This window comes from Aphis gossypii, chromosome 1 (genome assembly GCF_020184175.1).
Source record: "Aphis gossypii isolate Hap1 chromosome 1, ASM2018417v2, whole genome shotgun sequence".
In the NCBI taxonomy this organism is placed as follows: Eukaryota; Metazoa; Arthropoda; class Insecta; order Hemiptera; family Aphididae; genus Aphis; species Aphis gossypii.
The window spans coordinates 24,455,170-24,482,623 of record NC_065530.1 but is presented as its reverse complement, the minus strand read 5'-3'; the positions used below and the strand labels follow the sequence as shown (position 1 = coordinate 24,482,623).

Here is a 27,454-nt window from a genome sequence, read left to right as displayed (position 1 = left end):
TCTTCAATTCATAAAACTACTAAAAAGGAAAATGACATTATAATAATATAAGAAATAGAAATTATATCCACAACGAATAACCTCGAACTGGTTAAAAGCATAAATATTTTAGTTTGATCTTGCTATGTATATAGGTACTAATGATGTAACAATATATACAATATACATATTTATGTTGCATCCACCTATAATGAGTATAATGTAATCGAATTTTTCATGTAATGAATATTCATTTCATTAGTTAGATTATAACACGTAAAACGTAATTGACTTTATTTGATGAACTTATATTTTAAATATTTTATGGAATTAAAACCATTTTTTTAATTTTATTGTATTTTTTTTTTATTTATACCTATATTATAATAATTAATAACTATACATTTTAGGTAACTTCTTATGAAATAGTCATCAGAAAATAACATAGTCATTCTGTCTATTGAGTATCTAATAATAAAAAAATATTTAAAAATATATACTAATATCAAGGTATAAAATGAGTAAGTTTTATTATTTTGTTAGTTTAATGTTAATTAACTATAATAATATATAAGATATATTAATTAAAAGAACAGTCATAATTTTACTCAAATTATAGTCTACACAGTGCACACATAACGGTGCAACTGAAACATGAATATTTTATAAATGTTATTAATTATGTATTATTATTTATAATAATTTAGTTATATTCAATTTATATTTAAAATATTAGTATATCGTATATTATTTCGTTATAATAGCATAATACTATATTATATTTTCCAAAGGCAAAATCAAAAAAGTGTCATTTGCACCATATGATTTTTTAAATTGCATATAATATTTTATAATATCACACACATCATACAAGGAATACAGCTTATAAAATATTTCTAGAATAAATTGTTTTCAAGCTAAGCGATAAAATAAAGTGATAAAAGTTGATATTCTCAGGGTGGGATTTTATTCTGCACGTACTTTTACTATTTCCCGATAATAATTTCACAACAGTTATTTTATAGGATAGTGTAAACTAAAAAAAAAAAATACATAGTTAAGTATTTTCATTCCATAAAACGAATAAAATGTGTGACCACCGCGTATGAACAAGTCCAAACAAATACAATAGGTATAGGTATATCTATTTTGGAAAAAAATTGATAAAATTATGTGAGTACTGAGTTATGTAACATACTGGCATATATATCACATAATATACATGTTATTTGCTTTGTATAATATTGGATTTTTAACTAGAAATATATTTTTATTAATTATTCTTTAATTTTAAGCAGGCTTTTATAAATATTTAAGACACAATAGTAAAATCTAACTATCTAAGACTGGTTTAGCTATTATTTTATTTTTACGTCTTTTAAGTTCTTAAAAATTTTGAGATTTACATTAATACCACTTCAATATACATCGAAAATCGACATGGTATAAACACACTTGTTTTTCAGTGAATCTTTTGAATCACAATATGTGATTATTTAGAATAAAATACGAAAACTATCATGAAAATTTTACTAAGTAGGTAGTTAAATTAGGTACTATTTATTTCAAAAATTAACTAAAGCATGGAAATAGATATCATTTTTTCCCTTTAATTTAATAGTATTCTGATTAATATTTGTAGTGTAACCTATTAAAAACATAATATTGTACTCGAATTTCAAAGTTTCAAGCATTCATTTTTTCAATTTAAGAATCGATTAAATTCCAAGTTTACAAAATATACCTACCCGAAAAATGAATTCATGAAATTTTATAGATTTAGTTAATATAATTTAATCGTTTTGAGATATATACTTAAAAATAATTGGAATTTCGATAAAATGAAAAAATGTACAATCGCAGTTTACATTTTATATTAATGTATATGATTGCACTTCGCTGTTATTTGTATAAGAATAATATTTAATAGCTACAACTATCAAATATTTGATCACACATCATCGTTCATTGAAATCGGTAAATATTATACTTCCATTATATAAATTCTATTGTTAAATTCAGAAACTAAGAAATGCTTTTTTATTATGAACAATGTATCAGAAATATTTATGTATACATTCTAACAATAAGAAAGATAAATAATTATATTTCAAAACAAATAAGTACCAAAAAGTATGAATATTATAAAAGCAATTTAGTGTTATATAATATGTATAAACTGATTCACGGAATCGGATTTAATAAATTATACCTACCGGTCCTACACTCGCCTACCGAATGACTGCAGTTCGCATAGAATGTATTATAATAGTGTATAATATTATAATTATACCTAAAGGTAAGTTATTATTTATTGATGGTGTATAGGTAGCCTTCAATTTTTTTTAACGTTTATTGTTTACTCTCATTTTTATTATACAGTAATTTTAGCCTTTATGACCCGCTAAACAATTGTTTTGGAATATTTTAGTCATTTTGTACAGCATACACTTTATTCCCGGTGTTTTAAGAAAATGTAAATCCAAACTTAAGTTATTTAAGATATTTTATAAACATTATAGTATGTTTTAGTCCTATATTATGGCACATTAAAATACAACATTAAAATTATTCTTTCATAGAGTTAATTAAACTAGGTAGCTATTTGAGTGTTGAATTTTTCGAATTCAACGACCGTCCAACGTTCTATCTAATGGTATTCATAATTGAATAAACGTTTGAACCGTCGTTTGTATAATACTGCGGCAATACCTATTGTATTATATTGTTTTTACAGTAAAAAAAAAAAAAAAATCGTCCGTTTAACTCCGGTTAGCTCAATTTGTCTATGGCATAGCTTTGGCCGGGTTATTAGACTATCGATTAAATTTCATACAACGAAGGTTACGAGCTATGGTTGTCCACATGGTTTCTATTGGCAACATACAGCTTAAACAGAACCCCAGGAATATTTTCAGCATTTTCATAAGTATGTTCCGACATATAATATGCATTTCGGTGCATTATCACGCGAATCAACCATATTATGGGATTGAATTACAACGAGAGCAGTTCTGATTAAGTAAAGTAAGTGAAATAATAATTATTTATTTATTTAAACTGTACATATATATATATATATATGTACATAGTCGCAGTGTATACTATATTATGATCTTCAAGGATAATATAACATCCTTGTTTTAATAAACGATTCGTCAAATATATAGATTATAGAAACATACATTATAAAAATAGATAATCATTAAACTAATATATCTTATTCTCCATTATATTGATTAGTAGTAACAATGAGAATAATAAAGATAATAATATTTAATTTAATGTATGATATTTGTAGTAATATTAGTCTGCAGAATAATCGGATTATTTAATATCAATTTTAATTGCTTACTATTCATTTTAAAATAACCATAAAATATTTTTTTTATTTTAGTGTGCTTAATGTTTGCAATTAAACAATTGAATGTATTTTACTAAATTATTCAAAATTTTATTTTTTCTTATTTTATATTTTAGATAGATAATTATATTACTTATGATATATTGTTTTTATTTTCTACAGATCGCACATATTAAAATAAAAATATATACATATCATAAATTATTAATTAAAACTTTCAATTTATTATGCAAAATAAATAAATTGGGAAATTTATGTGGGGGGACTGGAGGAAGAGACCGTCTTGGAAAACTAGCGTCTAATAATCGCAATACAGCGTACTACATGACTACATGAGTATTTTATCAAGGTTAAATATGAATTTTATAAATTTATCTACACAACCTCATCTAGGTCATTCATATTGTAATATATAAATACGATAAATACTTAATACCACTATAATGATCGTAGACACGTATGAATAACGCTGTATATCGCTAAAATATAACTTAAACAGGATGAATACAATTGAATAATACAAATAATATTCGCGTATTACTTTGAGACGACACGCCGCCTTAGGCTCGTATCTAATCCTCGGGAAATTGTTTTATTATGCCTGAATTGATGAACCTTGCAAATAGGTTTAATTCTATAATCATATTATAAACACTATAATATTGTAATAATATATCAATAGAAGTGGAGAACGGCTACATTTTCCATTTAAAGTAAACGACAACGGAAAATATGGCGAGTAACTATTGTTCTATAGTATAGTAGAGGTGACTGCAGAATTTATACCGCACAACTGTCCATAATATTATAGTTTATGTTCCTCAATTCTAGTGTTGAGATAACCACGGTAACGGTATATTGACGGTAAATCAGTCTCCGCGTCCGCACGTTATCCGATTTTCAACGACTTTCGATCGAACCGTTTTTGCGTTGTCGTTATCGATTGTGCTAGTGCCTAAGTGTACAGCGCGAAAACATTATTTAAGATGTGAAGCGTAGCCCGTTTCAAGAGGATTACGAAACAACTGAGGCACCAAATGCATGACGCGAGTCAGACTCATTTAGTCAATCACCTATTTATGTTCTTTAACATCTTGCAGGTTCCTCATACTGTAGCCTATAAAAACAGAAAATTTAAAATTTTTTTATAATTGCACACTGCCGATAAATATTAAAAACGATCAAATAAGCATCTCTTATAGCAGTTTTAATGACGAGCAACACTTGATTCATTATTACTTTCAAAATGAATATTACAAAAATTTATATTTAGTCATGATTAAACTTAAAATATGAATCATAATTCAATATTGTATTGGAATTTGAGACACAAATATTTTAATATCATAAATACATTAATAATTTTTAAACTGTATGTTTCTTAATGTTTTTATTCATTTTGAATTGTAATTGCCTTTTAAATGTTTTATATAATTTTATTGCTATCCATTTAAGACGAGACTAAATAACTATTTTTAAATATTTTGTTCTCAATAATGTAGTTCAAGTTTCCAAAGGAATAATATTATTCAGTCTGTCACATTGTGAAATATTTTTAATACTTGGAATTTTCTACTAAGATATTTATTTGAAATTTAAATTGTTAACATATTACTTTAAGAAATATGTTGGATTATTAATAAGGGGAAACCTAACTGAAAATAAAATATGCATTTTTTATTTAATCGATGTTTACTTTTCTCGTTTGAATAAAATAATAACTTACAAAAAAAAAATAAAAATAAAGTTTAAAGCTTAAACTATATTACTATTGTCTTCACTCTTCAGTTAAATGTAAATATGTTTACATATAAAAAATAAATAATGTTTTTGATTCGTGAACTCAAGTTTTATTGAAGTTAATTATATATAAATGTATTTTAAAAAAGAAAATCGTCTTTTATTGTTATACTTAAGTCTTTATAGTTTTTTTTCGTCAATAAAGAAATTTATAACATTTAATATTTTTCTCGGTATATACTCCTACCATCGTCTCAGCACGTTTTACTATGTAACTAAGCACGAAATATAATTTAGTAACAAACTTATTCTAATAAACAGCAGTTATATATAAATAATAATAATAATATGTTGGTGTACTAATTTTACAAAAATCCAAATAATCCATTAATGACACGATTAACAGGAAATTCTTTAGTGGTACATACTGAATATCATTATTCGGTTTCGAAATATTATTTAATATTAAAATGTTACTCGCTGTTATATTATTATATTATATACCTACACAGAAAGACGGCATTGTGATATTTTTCGATTATTCTCGGTCAAGCCATCACCTTGGCGTTGCACCTGCAGCAGTTTACATTCGGAATGGTAAAAATATTTTACACACAAACGGTCTTAACTAGATGGGATGTATAGGGACGGGCTACGGATTATATTTATATTATAAATGTAATTGTGTCTGATAAATGTTGTAAGGGTCTGCTTTTATGGCAACCACATATTATAAGCACGTAGTTCAAAGTAAAATATTTTAATATAACAAGAGAATAAAAAAAATAACGTAGGTGGGTAAAGAATTCAATGCATACGAAAACACTCCATTTCTCTACTCCATTGAGCCTAATCCTTATTAAATATATATATATATATATATATATATGAATCGATACTTTTGTGTGATGTAAAAATGTTTTGTCACATACCTCGTGCCTGTACCTATACTGTCTATGTAATGATATTAAATTCGAGAAATAATCACTTTTCGATACGCTCGGGAATGTATATGTGAATAAAATACTATTTTAGCACGGCTAATAATATATAATTATTAACTTGTGAGAAAGAAAACATTTATACAAAAATTCAATTAATATAAATAGGAATGAAATGTATTTAACATAAAATTAAAAATTGTATACAATTATGATATTCATTCGACCTAGATACGACCTACAAGGTGTGCTGACCACGTAGATTTTACTGTTAATGCTATTCTTTTATGTGCATTAATAATAAACAATTTTGATACTTACTTTTGCGTATTTTATACAATATTTAAACAGTTTTAGTCATTACTAAAATAGTAAAATATATTATGCCACTATGGCGACGGTGTCATGGTGGCTTATTGAAATTATAATTGTATAAAACCCACAGATGTTGGTTTTACTTTTAGGTATTCAATTTTTTTTTTCTAAGTACCTACTAGCACTAATAGCATTAGTTTGCATATATGCATATATATTGTATAAGTTAGCAAACAATAAGTATGTTAGTGTATGCATAGAAAACAGAGTATTATTTATTTGAGTAAACTTCGAAGAACTCCTTTCTTTGGAATTTATAAGTTGTTGTAAAAAAGTATCGGCATAATCTATGTTTGATGAAAACTAAAAGAATAAAAAACTCCTTCGACCTTTACCATAAGCCTGTTAACTGTTGTTGTTATTCGTTATACGTATTTGTTCAACTCAATTATATAGTGTAATACCAAAAGTTACAAATACAAAAGGGCATGTGTATTATTGTTATAAGAAGTATCTATATATTTACGCATAACTTTGTTAGTTACTTAAATATAATATAAATTTCAAAATTTATTTAGTAATTTTTAAACTATTTATAATCAATTCAAATATTTGCCTTTTTTTCATTTATGTTAAAAGAAATATTTTTATACGTTAAAAAACTGGATGATTAACTTAAAAATAATACACGCTTCATTTTAAGTCATAAGCTTGTCTTACAGCAATTAAAGAATATATTCTATTAAAATATAATGATTAATGAGATTTTTTTTTTTTTTTATAAGTGTGTTGGTAGTTCAGATATTGACTAAATCACAAAGATACCTAAATTATTTCATATTCATAATGATATTCAGTTTAAAGATTAATAATATATTAATAATTAAAAGGGATAAAATGTAATAAAATGTATGGATTCGCAATATTTTGTTAAATTTGTTAAATGTGTAGAATCAATTCTATTACATTTATATGTCATTGTTAAATAATTTTGTTGCACATGTCTGAATGTTAAAAACTATCAATAAAAATGATGTTTTAGATTTTATTTTCGTAATTAGAGTAATTATGGTAAAATGCCGCTGTACGTTTAAAACATGTAATTAATAACATCGAAGTTAACAAATCAAAAATAGTTTACAACATCATTAATGGTGTATTTAAGGGTCATTACTCCCTGACATAGTATTGACTTAAAAATTAAAAGTTCTTCACGTCTTTTGTTTTTAATCTTTTCAAAGCACTATATTTTATCTAATATATTACCATATTATACAAACCTTTAGGTATAGTATATTAGCGAGATTGAATAACAATTGTGCAGCCTACAGCATTCATCGTCCCAATGTTATGAGTCATTAAAATTTTTCACAATAAATACGTAATTAATATTTTAATTTTAACGCTTTAAATCAAACGATTAATTAAAAAATTGTATTTAACAGAGTTTAAAAAAGTTTTTATAATACGAATTTTTTTTTATTTAAGTTGAAATCATTTACCAAGTTAAATTAGAACATAATTTGATGATATAAATAAAAAAAAGTTCACGAATTGAAAGTTGTCGTGATAGACCATTATGATTAAGTGTCAATAAAAATAAAATTAAAATAATAATTATTGGCTTTACAGCTATTTTTTTGTACATTAAAAATGTTAAAACCTTAAAAAATTGAAAAAGAACGTATACAATTATTGTTTTAAATAATAATATAAAATATAATATTGATTAAAATGAAATCTGACATTATTACTACTAAACAAAATGGATACTAATTATACTACGAAAATTCAAACACTCGCAATAACATTTATGATTTTGTACGTTCTCGTGCTCGTTGCTTTTTTTATAAGCAAATAAATACACATAATATACCTTTACGAAAAAAACCGATATGGATTATACAACCCACGACTTAATAAGGACCACCGCCGAATTCGGTATTGATGGATTTATTTTATTTATTTTTTTGATTTATATATTATATTAGGTATTATACGCGTTTGCCCGCAGACTGCACGGACCGCCGACGCCGGACATGTTCGACGTGGTCGACGGCAGTGGCGGCGGCGGCAGAGGCGGCGACAGCAGTGGCGGCGGTAGCACCGGCGGCGGCGACGGCGGCGGTCACATGGACGTCAAAGTGGTGTACGCCAACCCCAACGGGACGCTGTCCATACTGCCCGACGGGACGGCCGGCGTGTCGCCGTGGCGTCCGTCGTCCGTGTCGCTGGCCGCGGCCTACCTGACGCTGTCGTCCGCGGCCATCGCGTCCAACGTCATGGTGCTGTCGGGCATCGTCACCGCGGACAGGCTGAGGTCGCCGTACGCCGTTCTCGTGTCCGCGCTGTGCCTGCAGTGCGCCATCGACGCCACGGTCGGCCACTGCGCCACCACCAGAGAGCTGTTGGCCGGCGCCGGCGGAGGGGGGGCCACCGTGTGCCGCGGCGTGGCCACCGTAACGGCCGCCCTGTCCGCCGTCGAACTGGTCACGTTCGCCGCGCTCGCGTGCCTCACCGCGTTCGTCCGGTCCGACTACGCCGAGCTGCCCCTGCCCGCCGCCGCCACCCTGTGGGCGGCCCCTTCCATGTACACGTACGTCATACTCACTCCCACGCTGCTGTTCACCACGCGATATTTCCCGTCCAGGTACGTACGCGGCCCAACGTTTTATTATAATAATATTACGATCGACCGTTTGTCATTTGCCCATATGTAAGTTAAACCTAAAGATACCTAATATGACTTATATTATTTTGACTTATAATATATGAATTCAAAACTATACTTACACGATTTCGCGGACATATTATATTACATAATACGACGTATACTGACAGGTATCTGTTGACGATAAATAACGAGACTTTGGTCATTGACTTTGAGACTTTCATTTCAACATAAATTATGTTATTACGAAACCCGTAATTTTTCATTAACCGATAAAGTTTTTTGTACATTTTTATAATACAATATTAATTTTTAATGATTTTTCTTAAATTATACGCATGACATAACGTATAGGTACCTGCTTTATATAATAAAACGCATTTTGTAAGATAGTAATCACTTGAAAACAATAACAATTCACAAACATTCGGTTTAAGTGTGATGACAGTGTCTCATAAAATATTCGATGATGGTCAATTGTGTTTTACCGATACGGCGTGTATAGTGACGTGCTTAGATAAGAGTGATGCGACTATCCGACGCCGCCATATAGTGACAAATATTTTAAAAACCTACACGGTTGCAGTGACAATAATTTTATTCATGAACTTTTAATTTTTTTACATTGATCATGACAAGACTAAAACGGAATTCATTAAAACAGTTAAATTATCCATCAATAACTATAATATTAGTCGACATCATTTTCTGATTTTTATCAACACATTATAGGTACATTGGTTTATAGATACGATTGAGTTAATATGATAACAACTTTTTTTTATAATACAATATTGTATTCGTATGCTGAATTTTTTTTAAACACGGTAAATATAAAAATAAGACAATATTTAACTATAGAACAGTTATACTGATGATATATAAAAGTTTTACTTTTTGAAAATGAGAAAGGCGAGTATTGTTTTACTTTTGTACCCTTTAGATGCAGTAAACCCAAATAGGCCACTGGTAATAATACATTGTAAAATATATAATTTACCCCGTCCACTACTCTTTTTTAATTATGATTTTGGATAATTATTAAATAATGCGGTGGAAATAATAAGTGACGGTTATTGTACTTCGTGGTATTCTCATTGGTTTACCAAATTTAAATTTTCTATTCATGCTTTTCTTAAAAATCTAAAGTGGTTGTTATTTATGATAATACTTTCAAAATTAAATAATTATTAATTCTGTGTTAAATAACAAGAACGTTTTTGAGTTTAGGTAGGAAACGGGTAGAATACTACCTTATTACATTATAGTAATAAAGATGATGTAGGTATACCTACACTGCAGAGAACAAACACTGTGAAACACTTTGTATAATATCGGTGTGATAATTTATATTATACGAGTACGGGCATGAGCGTGAATAAATGATTGCAAACAGAAATACTTAAGAACGTTAATATTTTTTTATTTTATAGTTGTTTGCAGAGTTAATGCTATAAAATATAAATTATAATAATAATATAGGGTTACAAATTACAATCTATACGTACATACATAATGTGAATGTATAGTAGAAATAAAAACACGTTGGACTCTATCATCAAATCATATGAATATAATTTTATGTTATAAATAGTATAGTTGTATACTTCATACTGTTATAAAGGCTTAGAATCACAAATTATTAATATGGCATAAATATTGTGTTTTATGAAAAAAAATTTAAAACTTATTTTCAAATGCTTTGTATTTACTATTTTAAAACCCACAAAGGTTTGAAGTTTGAACACATAATCATCTATCATTATTTACTTTAGCCAATGCCCAATTTATTTTTGTCCGCAAAAAACATATTGCACTGCATAATGCGATTTAATCGATGTATATATCATAAAAATCCATAAAAGGGTAATGGTTCTGGTTACATCAAAAAAGTACTCACTGCATATTTTCAATTTTCAAAAAGTGAGCTACTTCTATACGATAGAGTTATAACTACCCAGATTTCCATACTTAGTGATTCACATAACTACACATATAGGTGACTCGTAGTATATAATATTAAACCTGTATACAAGTTGATAAAATATTAATTACCAAACCAACAAATGGCAATTACATACACTATGTGATAAAATCTATTCTATCGTCATTCGTCACGTATTTCAATTCCCACTTTGTAAACGTATTACGAATTATAATATTCCACAGTGACGTAGACATATTATTTTTCCGAATTTTTATAAGACAATTTGTTGCATACGATACAGTATAAGAACTATAAGGATAAAATGTTTTAAAAAATATATATATTAACCAACGATTTTGTGATATTTTTACACTGAGTTCAATAATTTTAAGTGAGGTGAAATAATTAAATATTATATACCTCACCTAACTTGAATTTAAAACTATATTTTAAATAATATTAATATAAACGCAAATGTTTTAATTTTTTTCAGGGGTCGTTGCGGTTTCATAGCAAATACAACCGGATGGTTTTACCCATCTTTATTGATTGTTTTCAGTTTTATGATACCGTGGTCGATATCATTTTATTTTGTATTTGTATCCCGCTCTTCAACGACCACTGAATCGTCGAATGTTATAGTGACACCCTCCCAAACAAAAAGCCAAATTGACCTCGTACCGTCAAAATTAATTTTTGGATCTTATACAATTCTTGTAACGCCAAGTCTTATTTCTTCTTATGTTTATCTTTACAACAATCCGAATGTCAATCCTTGGGCTGAAAATGAAGCACCAGAAGACATCTTAGATGGTTACTTGTCAAAATTGCCAATTTTGTTTGACGTGTTTGTCCCGTTGATCCTCATATATTATCATAAAGTGTTCAGGAAAAAATGTAGGGAATTGTATTTGCATGGTTTTCGAAATTCCGTCTCAGACGGCCGTCAAATCTCTATCGAAAGACTGAGACGATCTAGAAAGAATGAACGTTTAGCAGACGATGCACCCGTATTATTTCTTGAACAGTCGGGCACGATAAGTGTTAGGTTTCCGTGCGAAGACGGATTTATGATTAAGATATGCGATTTGAGTCAAAAAGAAAACAATTCAAATGGGAAAAAAGAAGTCCGTTTTTCGAGAAAAGTTAGTAAAGCTCCCTATGATAACTATAATATAAGAGAACCAAGAGACGAAGAGTCCAGTCTTTGAAGAGAAAACTTGAAATAAAAAAAAAATAGAGAATACCGTTAGATCTTAATACTCTCACGGGACCTGGTGTTGTCGAATTATCGAGGGTTTTGCCAAAAACAAAAAAAAGATCTATGTACCTTTTACTAATGCAAAAATGTGTATATATATTTTTATTTAAAATTTGTAAATAAATCAGTATATCTGATGACTTATTAAGAACTGACGAGTGACTTGAGTATTTAAGTGAATTTAGTTATATCTTATAACTTATTAGATATATATTGTGGGTTTCCAAACCATACCGTACACACACCTGTCTAGTGAGATAATTTTCTTTTCAAAGAAATGGTAAAAATAAAAATAAAACATATAATGAATTTGTTGTACCAATAAATTCAAATTAACAAATGATATTTCTGGTGTGTGAGAAATATAGAAGAAAACAAAGTATCAGATTACCGAGGTTGCAGGACTGATAGATGTCGGATTAGCGAAGTCTTAAACTATACTAATTATTATTATATTCTAAAATTAAATTATGTATAATATATATGTATACGAGTATGTACCTTGTAATATAAAACAAGTATATTATAAAATAGAACAATAGTTATAAAATTACATTTAATTATTATTGATTTTTGCATTTAATGTATAATAATTATCGAAATACAAAATCAAAATTAAATTATAAAAAAATAAGTTTTGTAATGTGGTTTATATTAAATACCTTATGTATGATTATTCTAAACAATTAAAATAGTATGATTTATTTTATTATTATTATTATTATTATTTCTTATAATCTATCAGTAATTAAAACGTAATTAAAATTGTATTTTTTACAGACAAAGTATTTTTTATTTATAACCTAAATCGTTGATTATTACCAATGAAATTTACTGGTTGCTGGACACCGAATAGTTGACCGCCATCTGTGAATCCTAAGCCTCCACTGTATCCTGGGTTTTGGTATCCGTATCCTAGTTTTTGATACGGATTGAAACTGTTTCCTCCTTGGTATCCACTCCACCCTAAATTGTAACCTTGACTATTTATTTGAGAATATGGGAATACTTGACCCAAATATTTTCCTTGATCGAATCCGTCAAACTCATGAGCAATGCCCCTTTGGAGGTATCTGTTTCCAAATTGACCAAATGATCTGAGCGCCATGAGAACAACATAGACAGTGGTAAGCAGAATCTATTTATTTTTATATTTTTAAAACGATTTAATATAACGCAACAACTAGTGAAAAAAAATTACGATTTAGGTATAAGAAAGTAAGTATAAGATTTACCTTAGCGTTAACGTCCATTATTATACTCGTATATTATATTGAGTGTGGGTAGTTGATAACTGGATACTGACTCGAAACCGACTAAAGATCAAAGCGACTGAAACTGTAAAAAGGATCCCAACCGAGCGTACTTATATATAGGGAAGTAATTTACTAAAAAAAAAATAAATATATAGATATATATATATATATATATAATAACCAGTTAGATAACAATAATAACAAAATAAACTTTCCAATTTTAAATCTATCATAGTAATTTTAGACTATTTCTATACGATTCGTTGGATTGTATAATAGTTAAACGACATAAAATCGGTTTTAAAACGTAATGCTTTGTACATGTAACACTATGATTGGGAACGTATTTTATTTGATAGTTCACTATGATTTTAAAAATAGAATCGAGTTCTTTTTTACAATATCGTCTTCTTATTCGTTCATAGTTCAAAGAAATCATTTATCATATATATTATACACAATAATACTTTTTAATATCGATGTCATCTACAATAATATTATATAGGACATGATAGTATAACACGAGTACCGGACTATTCGTACAACTGCGAATCGCAGAAAGTTGACCGCTAGTAAAAATATTGTGGAAAAATTACGACGTAAAAATAATAATTAGAACGTCAACGCGTAGAATCAATATCGTGTTCACGAAAACAAGTCTACGCTGTGCGACACTCGTTAATATAGAAAATCATCATTTACGGTGTTGAGAAGTCTGCGGTCACCGTATTGCCTGATACTGCGGAACAATACAAAGACTATTTAGAGTGACGTACATATATATAGAATGACGTAGGTACACCGTACAGCATAATATTATTCCCCCCCGGGTCGTCGTCTGTAGCGATCACAATCGAATTTACCGCACTATACTGAAGTGCGGTCTCCGCGTACGAAGTTGATACGATAATATTATACTTATTACTAAAAGTATAGAATTTATAATAAATGCAACAAAAAATGATAAAATATGCAAAGAACTATTATTGAATAAACGTTTAAAATTAAACACAAAAATTAAAAAAAAAAAAACCTTAAAAAATATTATTTTAAAATATGCAAAAAAAAAATATGATAAAATGTACACTTAAAGTACAAAAACATTTTTAAAAAGTTCAAAAATCAACAAAATATTTTTGTAATTATTGATACTATTCAAGTGTATTACACAAAATGGTTATATTATGGTATTTTAAATTTTCAAAAATAAAGAATTTTCTGATAAATCATATTAATATGTTTTTAATTTTTAATTATGTTTACTAAAACTACGTCTGACATTAAATGACGTCATTTTTGTGTATTAGGATTTTTAACTGACACAGAGATTAGATTGTAAAGGATATTTAATAGTAATAATAATTATTAATTATAATGATGTCCGAATGTTATTCCTCTTGGATGCCATCTGTACATACCTAATAATAATATAATGCAATGATGTGTAAACCCAAGAAACAAGAAATGATAAATATCAATATCATAAAGGTGGTACCACAGAATAGATGTTCTATTTTATTTCTATTTTTTCTATTTCTTTCTATTCTGTGGTGGTACATTGTTAATATAATAGGTATTATTATTTTTTTTTTGTAGTTGATAGCTTTAAGTTAGAACTAATACAGCTCAACAATTATACAAAAGTAGATTATAATTTAATTAATAAAAAAACAAGATAGGTACTATATAACAAAACCAGCATCCAAAATAAAACTTAGGATAATTTTTTTGGTGATGACGTAGTTAGTATTGATAATGGAGAGGAGATTAAAAGGGCAATTTAGAGATCTAAGAGAATTAATTAAAACTTGACGTTCAGATTTAAGAGCAGGACAAAAAAATAACATATGAGGAAGATCGCAAATACACTCACTAAGATGTAGTAATAGGTATTATTTAATAGGTAATTTATGAAGATGATAAAATTAAATAATAATTTTGCACCTACTCTACTCTGCGAAACAGATTACACTGATCCCTTCTCTTGGACAAACTGATAACTTATAAGCATCTGATGTTATACTCACTACCGCTAGATAACGCCATGATGACGATTATTACCATATTATTATTAACTACGTACCTATAGTACTATTATCTATTATCGTACATTCATACTATTCAAAATATAAACCCACAATGTCATACTGTACAATACCTGACAAAATTAGAATACCGCATGATAATATTATCTCATATTGTATTGTTTGTTGTTTTCTAACAATGTCATGACGTCCTGCACTCTACAGATAAGAGTTATGACATTATATTGGCCCTAAAATGGTATTTTTATGCCCTCAATGAAAATTGCTTTCAGACTGATAGTTGGTATTCCCTAATCCCTTTATTAAAGAAAATATTGGTTTTTCATGAGTCATAACTTTGATCGGTTTTTTACTATTATAATTTATAGTGAATATTATTACCTATTTACAACCTACTGTATAATGCCATAATATACAAAATGGAAAAATCATGTCATTAAAATATTTTATTTTTCTCAGATAATTGAATCGTAAGAAATTTGTAGCATTAACTTTATGTTATTGTTGAAAAAACCATAGCAGAATACTTAATAGCCAGTAGATAGGGACCACTCGAACAAAGAATATTCTGATTACGTGACTTATTGGACTGAATAACAATATAAAAACAAAATATATACCAAAATTCTATAAAATATAGCTTAATGGATTGTATCCATCACCTGTTTTTATTATTATTATGTACGGCTAGAACAGTAGAACATAAAGGAAATTACAATATAACACAAAACTATCAGGAAGTATTTTATTATTTTTAAATAATTACGTTTAACGAATTGAATGGACGCGAGTTTCGCACTATTAACTAAGTTAATTTGATAATTTAATGTCATACTTGAAGTCTTGAAATCCAAATTTTCAAACTGATGACTAAAAAAAGATTTAAAATGTATAATATATATATATATATAATTTGTTTTTAACTATGGTGATCATTTTTTTAATGTACATCATAATAAATTATGTGAAAGAAAAAATATATACTTAGTTAAAATGTTTAGATTTTATTTTTTTTATCAATTGAAAAATGTATTCTATTTTAGAAAATTCCTAGGAGAATTAATTCTCAAAATATTAATACAGGTACTGGAATTAATTTATTTTGGATTTTACAGAGCCTAAAATAAATCACAGATATTGTATTATAGCTTTTTTTTTTCTATAATTTCAGGTTTTTACACGTGAAAGACCATTTTCGTTTATGAAAGAGTGAAAACTTTTCACATAGAAATATAATGACTTAAGGAAGAAATAAATTTACTTATGTTACTTATTTAATATTTTTTATAATTTAGCTTAATTTTTCGAACCAACTCAATGATATGGTAATCTTAACGAGCATTAAATATGAAGTGGTTATTATTGATACCCAAAAATGTTTTTTAATCTTAAAATTCGAGAAAAATTTATGTAATAAACTAATAAAATGTATTATATATTTTTTTCAACAAGAGCTATAGACCTATAGCAAAATAAAATTTATTAAGTTTTAATATAATATATTATTCTTTTGTTGTTGTATGGAAAAGGGACATACAATTTTTAACTGTACTATAATATGACAATAATTGTTAACTAACGTAAATATTATGCATGTAGGTTTATGTAATATGTATATATAAATTGCTTATATATACTTTTGAATTTATTTACCATATACCGGGTTATATATTGTTTTATATATTACATAATTACAACAGACGCTAAAGATTGAAGAGGAAGTATAAATTAGACGAATTTTATTAAACTATACGCCCTTATTTAAAATTTATGTACCTATAAAGATAATCTAAGAAGTTGGACCATAAAACTGCAACGGCTCTTAAAACTGATAATTTATGCTCCAACACATTTGTGACCGGTAGCTGGTTGTATTATAATAGCTAAAGGGTCTCTTAATTGATATTTTACGGTTTATGTCTGTTTTCGATTTAGAGTGGGTTGGGAATGAAAGCCATTTTCTCGCTAGATTTTCATTTTGAAATTATTCAGATTCTCACATCCGCGATATCTAATAATTGATGAACCAGCAAGTAGTGAATTTGAAAATAAGAGTTATACGATTTAATAATAATAATAATTAATATCCAGAAATGTGATAATCCCGATAAATCATTCACATATTATGCCGTTTTACAATGACTTAAGTGATAATGAGTGCCGACCATCGTCGACAAGGAGTTTCAGGTTTAATTTCAATCGATTACTCAAAATCCAACTAGATTATATATATTATATATATATTAATTTATAGTTTTTTTTTATATACAACAGAAACGTATTTATTGACAAATGATCGTGTACCTGTATTAATAAATATAATGTATGACTTATTTTTTTAGCATTTAGTAGAGACAGTAGTCAGTCATAAACAAAATATATTAAATTAAAACGTATAATAATGTTGTTAATCAAAAGTTATACTACATAACAGCGATAAAGAATAAAGATGATCCGCTTTTTAAATTTTGTCGTTTAAAAACATTTAAAAAATGTAAGATCATTGCTTAATGTTATGATAATATTAATTAAAACACATTGATTGCTAAAAATGTGTAAATAATATTTTTTTATACGGTGATATTGTTATAAGTTAAAATCTTTAAATTCATTTTTTATTAATCAATTTTGTATATTTTTGGGGGGGTAGAATATTTTAAATGCTAAGAATAGTTGATATTAATAAATTGCATTGAATAAATATATGCATAACATTAAGTAAGACGTAGCATTTATCAATTTATATACTAAAAATGTATTTGAAAATATTTATATTTCAATATGATAATATTATAGTACATAATATTGAAACCAATAACGATATGTATTAGGTATGTTTAGGTTTGGCAAATTCGAAAGTATCTGCACGGGGAAAGAATAGGCAATTTATATATATGATTGCATTATGTATTGAATGTGTTATATTTGAAGGCTAATATTGTTCAAAACATAATATTATTATTGTAATATTATATATATATTATTATAATAATAGTCTTTGAATTATAAAAATATATTTTGTTCCATCCATAATTATTATACCCACAAAATTTACGTATACACAAACTCTAATTTTAGCGCAAAATAAGTCTACATCAATATACATTCACTAAATAAATATATTCCTTACATCAATACAACATAATGTATTTAAAGACATTTCAAATAAATGGGTTCGTTATTATGGATAATATTCCGGAAACTATTAAATGATTACGAGTTTCGCGATATTTACCGGTCTGTACTTTGATCGTGTAAATAGTAAATAGTAGTATACATGAACTTACACGCCAAACCACCTAAGTAAATTTGACGCAACATCTACTCAAAAGTGATTAATATTGTGAGTAAGAGGCTGGAAGCGGAAGTAAGTAATACAGCGTTGGTATCTATACAGATACCAACTTACTTAGATATCATAAACTCATATGAGGTCAATAATATTTACTCAATAATAAAATAAACATAATATAAACTGTATAATAAATTACGTATTTTTCAATAAACCAAACCAAATTTTATATGATTTGAAAATATTCAAAAAATTAAGCAACAAAAACGTTTATATTAACATATTGTGAATATAATATAGTATAATGAAATATTCATAAAAAAGTCTGTAAGTAATTACATAAGTGGAAGGTATATAACGATAACTAAACAATGAGATATATACCAGATACCTATATTAATAATTGTTATTAATCATTATGTTTAAGATCTTTGGCCCAGTAAAAGACGAGGAAACTGAGGGATGGAGAATAAGGAAAAACAAAGAACTAGATGAACTCTTTCAGAAGCCAAACATATTAAACATAATCCAGAGTAGGAGATTACAATGGGCGGGTCACGCATGGCGTAGTCAGAACCCACTACTACACGTAGTATTGACAGAGAACCCAAAAGGGAAAAGGCCCCTTGGACGACCCCGTTTAAGATGGGAAGATTTAATAAAGAAAGACGTGGAATCGCTGAACGGTGGCCAAGATTGGAAAACAAAAGCAGCTGACAGAGAGTCATGGAGGATTGGTTGTTTGACGGGATGGTCCTAGTGGCCGATAATACTCAAGAAGAAGAAAGAATCATTATGTAATCAAATAATAACAAAAATACTACAGTAAAGATGGTAATCTATTAATACTTAGAATCTGGTCATTTATTAAATCATTATATTATTATAATTACACACTGTATACAGGATTTGGCAAGATACTTAAAAAATAGTATCGAGATTCTAGATACTCGATACATTTTAATAAAATTAGTCACTGGTTTTTTTTTAAAAATTATGTTTATTAGGTATTATGGGAATGGCCACTTCGTTAAGTATAGAGAATGGCAAATAATTCTACTTCAAAAATTATATTCATTTGGTATTGTCGTATTGAATTATATTTACTAATAACTATATTTTATGATTAATTGGTACTGAAAAATAATTTCCAAGGGCAAGAAACTAAAAAAGCAGTATCGAGGTACTAGATACAAGATACTCGATACTTCAAATAATTGTATCAAGATATAAGGTACAAAATACAATTGTATCTAAGATACTTGTATCGAAGATGCTGCCCAACCTTGTATGTATGTACCTACAATATTTTAAATACAACGAATCAAAATAAAGAATAAATGTTATTTATTTTTGAAATTTGATTAATATGTATTTTCATCAAATCATAAATTTAGTTTTAAAGTAATTAAAAAAAAAAATACCTGAATAACATTACAAGTCCTAAAATAACGAACAATTTTTTTTCTGATTGTGAAACACAAATACACTGTTCGGCATTTACAAAATCAATAATTTAAACTACCTATATCTTATTATATTTTATCAAATACAAAGGCTATAACAATAAAAAATGTGTTTAAATCTATAGCTATTTATATTAGATATTTATTGAAAAAAAAGTATTTATAATTTCGACATTTAGTTTCTTTTATTTACTTTTCACTGTTAATGAATTTTACTGTACATTTTCAAATTTATGTTTTCCATTCCTAAGTATAGCTGTGTAGGAAACGCATATCTATTTATTACTAAGTAAATAATTAAGCTAATAATTCGGAAATGGTGTGCGATTAAACGTTTAGGTACACATTTTATTTGAACGTAATGAATGACAATCAGCCGGTTATGTAAATTACGACGTTTTTAAATTTTTTCAAAACCATTAAAATTTAATATTAATAAAAAAAATGGACTTTATAATGCGGATGAAGATTTATAATAATTTACATCCGTTCTCCGTACGAGTGCCGAATTAACCACGAACTTTGAAACCCTATATGCTTAAGTAGTAATATAATAATATGAACATTTATTTTAAATTATAATAATTTATTCACCCGTATCATTTCTGAAGATGATAGATTCACTAAACCTAAAGGTTAGGTTTGGTAATTGTAATGTAATATTTGATCTCGCATTTCCACTGAAGAGATAATAATTCATTTTATAGTATATGCAAGTAGGTATACCTATTTGTATTTCACTTATGCATATGTTTCAGGTTCATCTGAAATGGCAATTAACAATAAATTATTATTAATAAAATAATTATTTAATTTAAATATTCTTAGAATGCCTACGAGTACAATTTAATAGTTATAAATCTATACGGAAAAAAATTGAACGTAATTTATCATAATTTAATTTAAAGAATATTACAAAAATAAATATTATACAGTAACAAAATAAGTAGTAAATATCTTAATACAATTTAAAACCAAAACTATATACCTATTTATTACATATTTTTCTTATATTATGACTTATAGGTGTTTACAATTTTATTTATCGAATTTGTCCACTTCAGAGGCGGTTCCGTAGATAAAGAACGATTCCACCCGCAAGCCCGTATTTCTAAAAATTGTAAATCGTTAAAAATAAAATTATAAAAAATATATACCTATACCTATTATTATCGACTATTATAGACACGTACAAGTATGTAGTTAGAAGTATGTACCTATTATCTATACTATGAAGTATAAATAAATTATATATATTAATATAAAATACACTATGATACTATTATGAATATTATGATTTATGACTTAGCTACCCTAACCAAGTCTCTGGAGATGCCTCTTGTCCACTTATATTTTTAAACATACATAATGTGTATATACGATATACCTACAGTTTTTAAAACGTACGTTTTTTTATAATTTTTCTATGATATGAGTTTGACTAAGCTTTTTTCTGCCATTCAAATCTCCTAAACCAATTTTGTAGAGAAATTGTATAGTGCACTAAATTATGTAATATAGTATCATTTTATACTACACTAACCTAACAAGTTCTATTATACGTATAATAAATAATAATACACAAATTTTGTAAAACCTATACCTACTAAAATTACCTATAAGTATTTCGGTTCTTTTTTACGGGACTCTTGTTTCCTATGAATTATAATTGGGACTTATTTTCAATATTGTTTTTTCGACTTTATCGAAACCTTTTTTTCGCATACTTCCTATTATACTCCTATATAGAATAAAAAAAATTTTTAATTTTTAAAACTCTATTTTACCTACAACATCTTTTATAGTATGAAAGTAGCTGAATAACTCAGCAACGCACGTGGAAAAAATCATGGAATTATTAAAAAACCTGGTCTGAACATTGAAATATAATAAAAAAAGCCACCAGCTACGTGGTACATACAAAAATTCAATTAATTTATATTAATATATTTTAATATATTACAAAAAAAATAATAAGGATATATCTATCTACCTATGCGTAACTATATTGTGGTACGCAATTCGATATTATTTAATAGTTAATATATGTTCTCAATGTCATTATCGTGTATATTATAATCAGTAACTACAATATTTCGATAAATCACGAATATATAAATTTTTTACTCGTATTATTTTTGCTTAATAATATATCAATAATGCTATAGTATAAAAGTAACAAAATTAAAAATTAAAATGTTTATTAATCTTAATAATATATTAATAAACTGAAATATTAAATTATCCACTTAACGTAAAACTTAACATTTTAAAAATGATTAAATTTTTCGAAAATGTTTATTTAACATAATTTTAAGTAATTTTAAGTAAATAAGAATAATTAAAAAAAAATACCATAATGTAATGACTTTAAATTGCGTAAAATAATTTTTAAAAATCTATTCAAAATCATTAATGTTTTTTGAAAAATTAAGTTTTAGAGTTAAATATAATGCGCCCAATAAGCAGAATTTATGTTTTGTAAAATTTTGCAATTACAATAATAAATATTATAGACTAATACTTAAAATAGGTAAATACTAAATATCTCATACAGAAAAAAACTAAGGAATTAATTTTTAATAAATGATAATAAAACTATAATGTAAAACAATATTAAAATAGAACTAAATCAAGAAATAATGACAAAAAAAAACAGCAAAATATAGTATATTTAATATATTAATGTAAAACAATATTAAAATAGAACTAAATCAAGAAATAATGACAAAAAAAAACAGCAAAATATAGTATATTTAATATATTAATGTAAAACAATATTAAAATAGAACTAAATCAAGAAATAATGACAAAAAAAAACAGCAAAATATAGTGTGCCGTGACCAGGATTCGAACCTGGGTTATTGCGGCCACAACGCAAGGTCCTAACCACTAGACGATCACGGCAGATATTAAAATTGGTCTGTATTTATTTTATTTAAGTACGACATATATTTTTTAAATATTTATACATAATAATATCATTATTATAAATAAAGTAGATAGTCACTAGGTACTCATAATATTACGAAACTCTCTGTACAATAATATCTATGTAATTTAGTAAGGTCCTTTTACATTTTGCATCATTTAACTCTATTAAATGCTGTAGTTTACATGTTAGTTATCATAACTAAATTAAATTAAACTTTTTAAGTAATAAAATAAGGACCTGTACCATATTAGAGTTTAGACCTGTGTTGAAAAATTAAAAGGACTAAGGGTAGAAATTTGAAAACGCCCCACTCCACAAGGAATGGTAGTCTAAACAAAAAATGATGATTCTATTATATACATCGTAAAAATAATACGCATGTATAATAATTGTTACCTATCCAATACAAACATTTTTTGTTTTTGACTACTCAAACACTTCGATACTTGTTACCCTGAAATTAATTGATTGAAAATAAATATAAATACATTTAAAATTAATGGGTAGGTAAACGGAAAACGTCATTATTAGTTATTACCATGCAATAAATTGATTAGATACCTACCTAGGTACACTGATTGTTCTGTGATAATCCGATATATAATATATATATTTCAAGAGTCAAATATAGCCATATAGGTAACCGTAAAAGTGAATATAGGTAATTTATAACTATGCATCGTATACCATATCTGTATCAATATCAATACATAATATAAAATTACCACTTAAGTCACTTTTATTTGTTCAGGCTAAACTCCAAAACGACTGAATGGACTTAAATGCGGTTTACACTATTATATAGATAGGTAAACAATTAACAGAAGAAGGTTTATAATATACAGTGTGTTCGCCAATTTAGAGAAATCGGAATTTATCGGCCAGATTTTTTTTTTATAAATTGGTGGTATATAAATACACATTTTCGATATGCTTCAAATTTTTGAAAAAATTTGGTCTGCGCATGCGCAGTAAAAACTTTTTTTTTAATAGCAACGTCTATTTTGAACATCATATTCGGAGAGTTCTATTTTTTTTTTAAGCAATTTTGATTTATCATTTATGGTTTTAAATTCAAAACCGACTGAATAAGAGTCATGTCAATTTTAATAAATAATACATCTTTTTTATTATTTTATAAAATTTTTAAAATCATTTAAAATTAGTTCTTATATTGGTTACTTTTTGAATATTGGTACTTATTTTTTTTTAGAATTGTTATAATTTTATATCCATATATTATGTTATTCAGTGGCGTACGCAGAATTCGTTTATGAGGAGAGGGGGTTACCATTTATGTAGGTATAATGTATATATTATTATGTATATAATGTTATTAATGTAATATTCCAAAAAAGAATTATACCTACATGTTTAACTTCTAGGGGGTTAAACCCCTACCAAACCCCTCCCCGTCGGCATGACATTGTTATGTTAGTCTTGTTTATGACAATTCATGACACGAATTTGTAAAAAAAAAATCCATTATCTGGCCGAGAAATTCAGTATTCCCTAGATTGGTGAACATACTGTTTATAATTTATTGATATAACTTGATTCATAAAATAAAATTTCTATACGATACGATTAAATGTTGATACGGCACACGTGTTGTGCTCTCCAGCCATCTGGCGTCCCTGCTCCCTACCTACCGCGACAACTATACGTTATCAGCCGTGCGGTGATATTATTTTCGTTTTTTGACAATTCCTTTAATGTGTATGTAAGGTAGTTTTTTATCATTTAACACGTCATATTATTATGTTTAAAAAAAATGAAAATTTAAAGGGTATTTGGATTGCAATTCTTTTCAAGGGTGACGCAACATTCTCACTTCTGATTTTTCCCTGTTTGGCAATGTTATACGTCGTATACATCAGCTGTTAAAATTTAATAATCATGCATGATACCTTGTTGCCGATGAGTTAAGAGTTTTCAATAAATAATTTTAATTTGATACGATATTTGTATTTTGTAACAATATATTATGTCACCAGTCACCACATAATCAAATTAAATACCCCTCTCACTCTCTGAGTCATTCTAAGTCTCAGAATGTTTAGTGTCGTCGTGTCCACGAACGACCGCACTTGCATCAGTTCGTGTTTACATGTATAAATATTAAATATACACTGTTATAGAACGCGTATAATACCTCTGTTTGGAAAGCATAGTTGTTCACTTGTTCGTGTTCGTCGAATTTCCACAGGGTGTAAAACACGTAAAATCTAGTGTACCTACCTATCAACATTGGCAAATACAATAATACGTCTGACACTGGAAATACGCGGTAAGAAGTTTTCTCTGAGCTAAACTCAGGTAGAATATAACTACCTAAACATATAAATTAAAATTATACTCGGGTCTGGATAATGTAATGTATATATAACTACAACGTTATATCGGCTATCCATGATTTATAGACACACAACCAATAAGGTATGATAGTATATTAAAACACTGGAGGGCAACACAACAACGGAGATTATGATAATATAATACATATTAATATATAATAATATCTAAATATTGAATGAACACAATACACAGCCAGTGACCTGTATCTAGTGGTCGCTGCAATCCACCCAAAAATGTTTGTTAAATTTGGAAATTATTTCAGTATTCTGTGAACATATATTTCACCAGTCTTAATCGTGAATGTTTTTACAGTTTAGTATGAATTGTGTTATCCACTACGACATCCCGTAGTTAAGCCACTCCTGTAAAGTCATGTACCTATAACAAATTATCAGCCTCTTCTCTAAGAAAAATCATCGCAGCTATATGCTACTATACACAGCTATAAATAATAATTTATAACTTATACAATAAGACGTAAGTAGTATTTGGAATTCAATACGATCTAAATAAAGTTTTACTTTTTCAAAAAAAAAGTAGAAAATAAATTATCAAAATCTGACAATATTTTATGAGAAGTTATTTTTTTTCGTGTATTGTTTTTTGCTGGAATTGTTCGAATTTATACTTTCCGAATGGCCTTGTATTTTGTTAACTTGTATTTTGACCACCACGGAACGTACCTAGAATAAATGTATTATTTATCAGAATTTTACCCATTTGTTTTTAATAAATAACAGAAATCCTCAAGGTAGTACTTGCCACGTTAAAAAAAAAAAAAAAAAATCCACTGCAACAAAATTGTATGACTTTTACTGGTCCTATTTTAATCTTGAAATAACCTTAAGATTGATAACATCTCTTCAAGAATGTAATATATATGTGAATTTCTGCGTAGAATAAAATATTTTCGAAATATGGACATTTTGTTTAATCATGTTATATCAAAGTTAGAAAATAATATCCTTAAAATCACCTTAATTAAGTTTCACAGAAAATATATCAATGAATCAGATTCTTATAGGATTATTAATTAACAACAGATCAGCAAATATTTTAATATTTTGTCACAGTGGAAGGTCTTATAAAATTATATAAAATTATTGATTGACAAGAACCACCTTACTATTATAGTAGGTATGTATTTTACTTGTTGCCTATAGCTATTGTTATTATTTTTAAACCACGGAAAAATCAATTTGCACCGTAAAACATAATCATTAATATATTTGTTACCCATGTAGTCGTTGTTAACGTAATAAGCGAATCGTAAAGACCATTGAATTCTAAATATCAATGAAACGACTACGACTGATACAAATAACTGTAATAGATTAATAAATTGCAGTATAGTTATATATACCTGTTATATGGTCAATTATTTGTTACCAAGAATCGTTTCGATGACAATACTTCAATACATTTTACATAAAATACAATATTTATAATCATTTGTCAAGCACTGAAGTAGTGAAATGTGTGTAGGTATATTAAACCCGTATAGTGTTTGTTATAAATTTATAATTATAATATAACTACAGGCTGATATTGTGATGTGTTACAATTTTCGTTGTTTTTTTTCCTACAAAAAAATAAGCGGAAAATGTGTTTTAGGCGCGTCATATTTATTTTTATCGCTTTTATCTTTGCAGTTTTATTATTTTTTATTTTTTTTATTAAGGTTTTTCAGACAATTATATACATTTTAAAAAATATATATTTTAACATTTTTATTTTGTATTAAAATATTTTCAATGCATAATATTTTAATGCACTTATAAGATTTTTATTTTTACTGAATTTTCAGAACACAAAAATACTAACTTCTATAATAAATATAGTATATCTATATAATAGACGTACGATATAATAGTGTTATACTCGTATGTACTGTGACCATGAAT

The 27,454-nt window shown here is 27.1% G+C and overlaps 2 protein-coding genes and 1 non-coding gene across 5 annotated transcripts; 1 reads left to right on the top strand and 2 right to left on the bottom strand.

Annotated features, from left to right (window-relative positions):
- Nucleotides 1–2,874: 2,874 nt before the first annotated feature.
- Nucleotides 2,875–12,422, top strand: LOC114129860 (uncharacterized). 2 transcript variants are annotated; one of them, XM_027994714.2, is made up of 3 exons: nucleotides 2,875–3,006; nucleotides 8,354–8,989; nucleotides 11,431–12,422. In XM_027994714.2, exons 2-3 carry the CDS (start codon nucleotides 8,379–8,381, stop codon nucleotides 12,146–12,148), a joined length of 1,329 nt encoding a protein of 442 aa, XP_027850515.2. In that variant the 5' UTR covers nucleotides 2,875–3,006; nucleotides 8,354–8,378; the 3' UTR covers nucleotides 12,149–12,422. The 2 variants fall into 2 exon arrangements, with proteins under 2 accessions (XP_027850515.2, XP_027850513.2); XM_027994712.2 differs by having other exon boundaries at nucleotides 2,894–3,006; nucleotides 8,331–8,989.
- A 553-nt stretch (nucleotides 12,423–12,975) lies between these two features.
- On the bottom strand, nucleotides 12,976–16,415 carry LOC114129847 (uncharacterized). 2 transcript variants are annotated; one of them, XM_050197619.1, is made up of 3 exons: nucleotides 16,335–16,415; nucleotides 13,434–13,536; nucleotides 12,976–13,336 (listed from the first exon to the last, which is right to left on the bottom strand). In XM_050197619.1, exons 2-3 carry the CDS (start codon nucleotides 13,449–13,451, stop codon nucleotides 12,995–12,997), a joined length of 360 nt encoding a protein of 119 aa, XP_050053576.1. In that variant the 5' UTR covers nucleotides 13,452–13,536; nucleotides 16,335–16,415; the 3' UTR covers nucleotides 12,976–12,994. The 2 variants fall into 2 exon arrangements, with proteins under 2 accessions (XP_050053576.1, XP_027850495.2); XM_027994694.2 differs by lacking the exon at nucleotides 16,335–16,415 and having other exon boundaries at nucleotides 13,434–14,211.
- Nucleotides 16,416–23,092: 6,677 nt separating this feature from the next.
- Nucleotides 23,093–23,164, bottom strand: Trnah-gug (transfer RNA histidin (anticodon GUG)). Its single transcript has one exon. It is a non-coding gene; the product is annotated as a tRNA-His (tRNA).
- Nucleotides 23,165–27,454: the final 4,290 nt, after the last annotated feature.

Excerpts from the sequence above, each read along its gene's own strand:
- LOC114129860 (XM_027994714.2), top strand. The coding sequence starts at position 8,379 with ATGTTCGACGTGGTCGACGGCAGTGGCGGCGGCGGCAGAGGCGGCGAC. Across the intron at positions 8,990-11,430 it reads ACGCGATATTTCCCGTCCAG|GGGTCGTTGCGGTTTCATAG; the intron begins GTACGTACGCGG and ends AATTTTTTTCAG.